Source organism: Vipera berus, assembly GCF_964194415.1.
Source record: "Vipera berus genome assembly, chromosome: 12".
Lineage (NCBI taxonomy): Eukaryota > Metazoa > Chordata > Lepidosauria > Squamata > Viperidae > Vipera > Vipera berus.
Window position 1 is genome coordinate 18515137 of NC_138215.1, and position 8808 is coordinate 18523944.

General features: G+C 45.5%; 1 protein-coding gene across 1 annotated transcript; it reads left to right on the forward strand.

The window, feature by feature from the left end:
- The first annotated feature begins 374 nt into the window (after window positions 1-374).
- NEIL1 (nei like DNA glycosylase 1) lies at window positions 375-8789 on the forward strand. The gene is made up of 10 exons (XM_081337749.1): window positions 375-460; window positions 1168-1599; window positions 2322-2441; window positions 3108-3171; window positions 3773-3875; window positions 4699-4826; window positions 6083-6110; window positions 6503-6564; window positions 7739-7979; window positions 8185-8789. The coding sequence occupies exons 2-10, from the start codon at window positions 1169-1171 to the stop codon at window positions 8229-8231; spliced, it is 1224 nt and encodes a 407-aa protein (XP_081193875.1). The 5' UTR covers window positions 375-460; window position 1168; the 3' UTR covers window positions 8232-8789.
- Window positions 8790-8808: the final 19 nt, after the last annotated feature.

Genomic DNA, 8808 nt, shown 5'->3' on the forward strand with positions numbered 1-8808 from the left:
ACCCTTCACGCTCTATTCACCATTGCGCTGCCCCTAATATTGCACTTCGATGTTGCACTATATAGTAGCATTTAATATTTAATATTAATATTAAAACGATTGCTTTAAAACCATCTTTGTCAAATCCACGCCAGAAGCTCGGTGCCCGATTCCTCCCCTCCCCTGGTTGCAAAAAATTCACGACCGCCGCCGTTTGCACAAAAAATATCCCACGCGTGCACCTCGGTGTGCTAAGCCCTTATCCCAGAAGCGTGGGTGCGCCCCTCGGAAACTACAGCTCCCAAGATGCTCGGGGGTTCCTCTCAACCAATAGGAGCAGAGGGGGGCGGTTCCCTGCGTTAGGGGAAGAGGGCAGCGCGTGGCTTCTGGGCTGGTTGAAGCGAGTGGGCTCTGGCCGGGAGCGCTGCTTGGTGCCCTTTCTCTGCCCTCCCCTTTTGCCAGTCCCTCCTTTTAGGCTCAGGTGAGTTACACCTGCAGGAGTTACACCTGCAGGGACAAGGAAGAGGCTGACTCGCCAATCAGCCAACAGCTGAACTGTAATTGTATTTTAGCCTAAAACTTTGAAGTTTAAGCTTTTTTTTTTGCTCATAAAACCCCTTCCTGCTTTTAAAAATGGTGGACCTTTTAATTTGTACCGGTTCTGTTTATTGATACTGAGTAAAAAAAAACAAACCCAGACAAACAAAATCTTGGGTGGAACATTTATTTCCTGCATTGTGTAAAGGTAACAATAGGAAAACCCAGGTGAGACAAAGGTAAATAAAATAGGTGTCATGAAAAACTAGTTTTCATTAAAATACGTGTCCTAAAAGTGCATTTTTAGAACACATAAATAATAGAAGAAGGGCATTGTTTTACATATTTGCAAATATCTTCCAATAGCTGGGAAATGATTTTGACTTGGCAGATGGCCAGGGGGATGGGTGTCTGGGTGGGAGGGATTTTCAGGGGTCCTCAGTGCATATTGGATGAAAAAGAGGGTGGTGAAATGCATTTCTCCCCCCCCACACACACACACACATTTTCAACTCTGGAAGCAATACAATAAAAACAAGATTATATAACAAGGAAATAATGACTCATGAAAACATGCCTGTTGATGCTTTTCTCCTGTGGTTTTACCTACCCTTAAGTCTCTCTTCCTCCTCTTTTTTCCTGTTTTTCTAGGATGCCGGAGGGCCCAGAGCTCTTTCTAGCCTCCAGATACATCAACGCAGTGTGTGCAGGAATTACATTTACGGGGAAGGTAGAAAAATCCGAAGTTAGCAAAAATCCGGAGGTGCCTTTTGAGAGCGATGGATACCTCATCTCGGCTGTCTCCCGGGGCAAAGAACTGAAGCTCACTCTGAGCCCGATTAAACGGGAGGCTTCGAAAGAGCCCCCTATGGATATTGTGTTCCGTTTTGGCATGAGTGGGAATTTCAAACTGGTCCCAGTTTCCGACATGCCCAAACACGCTCACTTGCGGTTCTATACCCAAGAGAAGCCACTCAGAGTTCTCTGCTACGTGGACGTCCGGCGTTTTGGCAAGTGGGAGGTGGAAGGCACCTGGCAACCGGACCGAGGGCCTTGCGTGATGTTGGAGTATGAACAATTCAGGTGAGGAGCTACCTCCCAACTCGCTTGCCTCCTTACCCAAGGCCTGGTTTGTATGTACGTTTCAACTGCTTGATGTCCTTGGAGTTAAAAATGAGGGTTTTTTTATTTTATTTTCATGAATGGGCATAGCAGGAAGGAAATCTTGTGATTGGCCCTCAAGAAGATGTGGAATACACTCCCATCATCCACCAGCTAACAGCTGGAGAGACGAGGATTGTAACAGCACAGATTTAGAAGGAGCCAGATTGGAGAAGGTTGGGGTGACGTGAGATTATCTCTTAAAACCCAAACTGGGATTCATTGTATCAAGTTTGCTTCGCCTTAAAACTTGGCAAGTTTGAGAAACACTGCCCTGGAGGTAGAAAGAAGCATGAGAAAAAAACTCAACATAAAGCCCACTTTGATTTTATTTGGTACATGATGGGCAGAAAGAAACTGGGAGAAGTTTTCAAGTTTTCTGTTATTACAGCCTATATTACAATAAAGGATCTCTGTAGTGTCTCTTTCTTGATGCAGTCTACTTCAAAGGATGGTCTCATCTTGGAAGCCTGCCCACCTTTGTTTATTTTACACTAAATGAAATCAAGTTGGATTATCTTCTTGTGTCATTCTACTTTAAGGCTGGTTGCACCTTTTCCAACTGAAAAGGTTGGGGCTCTTGGAAGTTTGTGCTTCACAGAATCCCAAATATTTCTGCTAACAAGTCGGGACTTGCTCTCCAGGGAAAACATCCTGAGGAATCTCTCGGACAAGGCCTTTGATAAGCCCATCTGTGAGGCTCTGCTAAACCAGAGGTTTTTCAACGGAGTTGGCAACTACCTCCGGGCTGAAATTCTTTACCGGTAAGTCTGTGATTTATTTATTTTTGGGGGGGGGGTCCTCTCCACTGGGGTCTGCTGGAAAGCAGAGGGAACTTTGTGGTCCTGTGTTGGAGAATCCAGAAGACCTTTTTTGGATTCAAGGAAGCATCTGGAGAAAACAAGTTGGAAGTTGCGTTAAGGCAGATTGACCACAGAGACAACAGCATCTGGATTTCAAGCTGGAAAGATGTTCCATGTATTTCTAGAGTCGGAATCCTGTCCTTGGAGCTCCAGATGTGGGGTTACAGGCAATATATGCTGTGGGGGTCCTTAGTGCTCTTTGAGCTTGGTTGTTTTCTTGCAGACTTTTCACGACTCAACTAGGTAACATCATCAGTGCTAGAAGGGGGTGAGGTTTGTGAAGAGGAGGAGGAAGAGGAGGAGAGGAGAATTGTGGGGCCCTTGGTGCTCTCTGAGCTTGGTTGTTTTCTTGCAGACATTTCATGACCCAACTAGGTAACATCTTCAGTGCAGTTACTAGCAACCTACCCTGCAAACTTAACATCCTTCATTTTCAGGAGAGAATAAAAAAAGGGAAGGGAGAGGAACTTTCAAACTTGCAAGACTGACCCTTTGAAGTAGTCCAAACAAGAAGCACCAACCATGATTACTAAATACCCTCTGAGCCTTTTCTCCGACTTCTTCTAGATCAAACATCCCTCCTTTTGAGAAGGCACGGACCGTTCTGGAAGATCTGCAGCGTGGACTGCAGGTAAGAGGTTAGAAGCTCAAAGGATAGAGTGGTGCAATGTTGAGAACCAGTTGAAGGTGCTAAAGCAGGGGTGGGCAACCTTAGCTCTTTTATGACTCGTGGACTTCAACTCCCAGAATTCCTGAGCCAGCATGGCTCAGCATTTGAAACCTCTCCCTTTTCTGTCAGCATGGTTGGCTCAGGAATTCTGGGAGTTGAAGTCCACGAGTCACAAAAGAGCCAAGGTTGCCTACCCCTGTGCTAAAGCGAATCAAGTGTGGTCAGTAAGTGAATCCAGATTCTCTTGTTGACTTGGCTTGTTGGAAACTGGCTGAGAAGATCCCAAGTGGTGATCAGGCGATCCCGAGCTGCAGCATAGGCCAGTTGCCAAGCACTCCGATTGCAATCACGTGACACCAGTAGTAAGTGTGAAGACCAGTAATAAGTCCCTTTTTCCCCACCGCCGTAACTTTGAACCATCGTTAAACAAATGGTCGTAAGGACTACTTGCATAAAGTTTCATCTAAAGAAGGGAAGGCGGAGGGATATCGGATTGGAATCCCTTCTTTTGCCCATTTAGAAAATATTTCTGTTTATCCAACTTCCTGTCTCCATATTTCAGGCTTCGGGTGGGACAACCCTCAGCAAGAAAGTGAAATTGAAACGAGAGAACCCCGACTTGCTGGAGATCTGTCACCTGTTGCCCATGGAGGTCGTGAATCTAGGTAAGCACCCGGTGGGGCCCCCAAAGGATCCCCCCCCATTTGAGATGGGTGAGATTTATGGCAGTTACAGAGAGTGCTCGACTTGTATAGTGACATTCGCAGTTAGGACACTGGAAAAAAAAGATGACGTGTGCCCAGGTTTCACCCTTAAGGCCATTGCAGCCTCCCCATGGACATGTGATCAAAATTCAGATGCTTGGCAACTGGCATGTATTTCTGACTGTTGCAGTGTCCCGGGGTCACGCGATCACCATTAGTAACCTTCCCAGCGGGCTTCCGAGAAGCCAAGTCAATGGGGGAAGCCAGATCCCCTTAAGAACTGCAGTGATTTGTTTAACAAACGGGGCCAAAAGGTCGTACCATGTGGCCAAACTCACTTAAGAAACGCTTTGCTTAGCGGTGGAAACACTGGGCTCCGTTGTGGAGGTATGTCACGGTCACAGTGGAGCCCCAAACCTCTGTGGTTGTGAGACGTTTTCTTCCTTGCCACACGTGGGAAGTGGATCCCTGCAGTTCATAAGTTATAATAACTTAATAACCCGCTGATTATCTGAATCTGGCCTCCCCATGGACTTTGCTGGTCAGAAGGTCACAAGAGGGGGATCACATGACCTTGGGGCACAACAGACGTAAGTACAAGCCAGTTGCCCCAGCCTCTGAACCTTGATCACAAGATTAAGGGGATGCTGCAAAAAGTTCGTGACTCTGAAAAATGATCGTAAGTCCTTTTTTTTCCGTGCCGTCGTAACTTTGAACGGTCACTAAATGAACTCTTGTAAGTCAAGGACTACCTGTATTTATGTCTCTGCTTGTCTTCACCTAGGAGGTGGCAAGGGATATGACCCCACCAACCGAGAAGATTCTGCCATCTTTGAAGAGTGGCTTCACTGTTACTCTGTTCCGGGCATGAAATCCTTGCGTGATGCTAATGGCAGGACCATCTGGTTCCAGGTAGGGATACAGGCGACAAGCAACGTTTGCCCTTTAGGTAAGATGATGGAGCCATCTTTGCCTTGGTTTGAAGGCTGCACCAATATCTGCCTTAGTGTGTTGTGCATAAACGCAACCATTCTCACCTGCTGGCGTGGCTAACAGCGTTGTATAGAAAGGAAGGCTCCGCAGACTTGTTCTCTCTTCTGTTTCCTGTTGTGTGTTGGATATTGTTCCCGGCGTATGAGATTGTAGATAGTGTAAGATAAACCACCATTTAATATAGACCAGACATGTCAAACACAAGGCCCGGGGGCCGGATCCGACCCGTAAAGTGGTTTCATGTGGCCCGCAAAGCCATCCTGGAAACAGTGAGAGAACGGCCCCCACTGCCTTGGCCCTGGCCCAGAGACCCTCCTTCTGCCAGAGACCCTCAGATCTGTCCCACTCCTGCCCAGGCCCCCATAGGCACCCTTGATGCCAACGATGTAGAGCTGGCCACGCCCACCCAGTAGGCCACGCCCACCCTGGCCATACCCACCCGGCCCCCTGAGGGCAACCGCAATGCTGATGCGGCCCTCAATGAAATTGAGTTTGACACCCCTGATATAGACCACTGTGTTTACTCCTGGGTTATCTCAGCGCAATAAGACTATGCATGCTCTGACATGTTATATATGTTAACAGAACAACAACAGAATTACAGAGTTGGAAGGGACCTTGTAGGTCATCTAGTCCAACCCTCCCCTGCATGTTGATGTGTGTTTTCACTACAAGCTGGAGTTGTGTGTTTAGATTGCAGCACTGCACTGCTCACTGCCAGCAGTTTGATCCTGCCCGGCTTAAGGTTGATTCAGCCTTTCATCCTTCCGAGGTTGGTAAAATAAGGACCCCAGATTGTTGGGGGTGCGAGAGGCTGACTCTGTAAACTGCTTACAGAGGGTTGTACAGCACTGTGAAGCAGTATATAAGTCTAAGGGCTATTGCTGTTCACCGCCCTGAGTCCTTCGGGAGAAGGGCGGTATATACATAAAATTATTATTATTATTATTATTATTATTATTATTATTATTATTATTATTATTATTATTATTATTATTATTATTATTATTATATTATATTATTATTATTATTATTATTATTATTATTATTATTATTATTATTATTATTATTATTATTATTATTATTATTATTGCTATTGGATGATCAGCACCTGTATATAGCAAACCTGGCCTAACTCTGTTCCAAAAAACCTGAATTATTTTTCTTCCATATAGGGAGACCCTGGACCCCTGACCCCAAAAGGTAAGCTCCATTTTTACATTTAAGGAAAAGAGAAAATGAGAAAGTGTGTTCTCCCCCCCCCCACGCCCCATACAGCAGCATGTAGGCTGTCATCAAAGGTATTTGCTAAGATCTCAGTTCCAGGCAACTTCTACTTGCAGCCAGAAAATTTCAGATTTCACTGCTAGCTTTTCTGATTAAAGGATCTGGGGATTAAAATTCTCTGCTGGAAAACAAACCTAAGCTAGAAACATGTCTCTAAGAAATCACCTTTTCTTCCTGTATCATAGAACACAGAATAACATTGTGGTTAATTAAGAAATTAAGATGGCACTGATCTAATTGTGTGTGTGTGTGTGTGTGTGTGTGTGTGTGTGTGTGTGTGTGTGTGTGTGTGATGTTTTGAATCCCAGGGGGGAAATCTCAGAAAAAGAAGGCACAAACGAAGTCTAAACAAACTGTGCAGAGTTCAAAGGTAAAGGTATATTATCTCTTTCTCTGGGGAAATTATTTACCCGAGACATTAAGGTCTCTCTCGTTTGTCTATTTCTCTGCCTCTCTGGGTAAAGTTCCCAGAATTATTAGTTAAGTTCCTCTACCCTGGAAACGGAGTGAAGGGAAAAAAAGAGAGAAAAAATAAACAAGGAACTGGATAATTGTTCCAAAGATCAAGAAAACCGGGGCAGATAGAAACCTCCTAGTGCAGGGGTCAGCAACCTGAAACAGTGAAAGAGCCACTCGGAACCGGTTCCCTCAGAAAAGGAAAAACTGGGAGCCGCAAAAAAATGTGTGCGCATGCGCGTACATGCACGCATGTGCAGAACAGGGTTTGACTGAAGAGTGGAGCCAAGGCAAGATATGCACCTACCCTGCATATTTGAATTGATTGGTTGAACTTTTTCAGTCCCACTTTTTTTTTTTGGACTGCACATGGCAGAGAACTGGGAGCCACAGGAGATGTCTGAAAGAGCCGCATGCGGCTCCGGAGCCGCGGGTTGCAGACCCGTGTCCTAGTCCAATATTTGATCATTTCACAAGTTAGTGCTTTTTCGATCTGTTAACTGGATGAACTTGGCCACGCGATTGCGATTTGGGCAGTTGACAAACGGCTCGCATTTACAAGCATTGCCGTGTCCTGTGGTCCTGTGCTTACCGTTTGTGACCTTCTCAGTTCAATGGGGGAAGCTGGATTTGCTTAATCCATGGCCAAAACAAACAAACAATAAGTAATAAAATTCGGTGTGATCGTGGGATGCCTCATTTAAGAACAGCCCCACATTAACGACGAATTTGCTGGGGCAGCTTCTGGTCATAATGTCAAGGTCTTACCTGCAGAGAGATCCTACAGTTCTAAGAATAAAGTCTTCCTGTTCCCGTGTGATTTTCCTACTTAAGATAGCGTCCCTCAAGTGGCCGTTCTCCCCATAGTGAGTTGGGACTTCCATTTTTCATGTCATTCTGGTGATCCAACGTATTCGAATGTGAATTTGGGGACTAGGGAGTCTCTGGCTGTCGTAACTGAGCCACATTTCAGATATCTGCAGGTCCCTCTCTTCTTCTGCCCGAGATCAAGTTTTGATCTCAGGATTTGATCCACCTCATTCGAGGGGTGGGTTGGCTTCTCTAAGCATCTGTGTCCGTCTCTGCAGGCCGGCAAGCCAAGGACGGACTCAAGCAGCAGTCCTGCTCAGACAGAAGTTAAGGGAAGAAGGAAACTTAAACCAGAGGATGGAGTGATTCGAGAAAAGGAGGATGGCAGTGTGGTGGGCAAGAGAGCCAGGGGTCCCAAGACCAGATCCCAGAAATCATCTTCTGATTTGCAAGAATCTTTGCTGCTAAGTTCACCACCTCCAGCACAGAAGAGGCGAATGCCTGCTCAGAAAAAACAGAGTGAGAAAGATAACCTATCTGGGGTTTATGAGGGCTACCTCCAGTCTCTATCCACTAGGAATCAGGGGTTGGCAACCTCGGCTCTTTTATGACTCATGGACTTCAACTCCCAGGAATTCTGGGAGTTGAAGTCCATGAGTCATAAAAGAGCCGAGGTTGCCAACCCCTGCACTAAGTCCTCTGTTATTAATTTTCCCTTTTTTAGCTAAGGCACCAGCAATCTCAAGATCTAAACGGGTGAAGGCTTCCTAAAGTGCGGAAGGATATTTGCATAAGCGTCAGGTAGACCTTCACGCTCCAATGGAGGAGATAAATGCAGCTTTGGGACCCAAGATTACCAACTGAGGGACCCCAGTGAGCTTCAGGAAGAGCGCTTCATGCTCCAGCCGAGGAGATAAATACAAGCTTTTGATCCAAGATGACCAGCTGAGAACTCTCGTGAGACCATATTTTCTTGCCTCGTTGACCAACTTTTAAACTTAGCGTTATGCAGATTTCTTGGATGTTACTTACGCTGCTTTTAAGAACCTGCACCTGGGGGAGAAAAATGCCTTTGGTTTCACATTGTTCTGGCAAGCGGGACTGAAAGGTCTCCTGCAGTTTTGAATAGTTGCCACCCCTCAAACTTCTGATCGTGGGAAGAAAACCAGCCCGGTACAGGGAACTCTCCGCACAAAAGAACGAATAAGATTTAATCTTCAACAATTAAATCAAATGCTTTCCTTTTATAACAATGTGTGTATGTTTTTTCTTAAGAAAAAAACCAACTGTTTTTATATGCTAATAAAAAAAAAAGATCCTGCTTTAAAAGTTGCTTTTTCTATGTCAG

What these genes read in the sequence shown, in the direction of transcription:
- NEIL1 (XM_081337749.1), top strand. Translation starts at nt 1,169, where the DNA reads ATGCCGGAGGGCCCAGAGCTCTTTCTAGCCTCCAGATACATCAACGCA. An exon ending in CATGGAGGTCGTGAATCTAG is followed by an intron (nt 3,876 to 4,698) that starts GTAAGCACCCGG and finishes GTCTTCACCTAG; the next exon opens with GAGGTGGCAAGGGATATGAC. An exon ending in GCAGGACCATCTGGTTCCAG is followed by an intron (nt 4,827 to 6,082) that starts GTAGGGATACAG and finishes TCTTCCATATAG; the next exon opens with GGAGACCCTGGACCCCTGAC.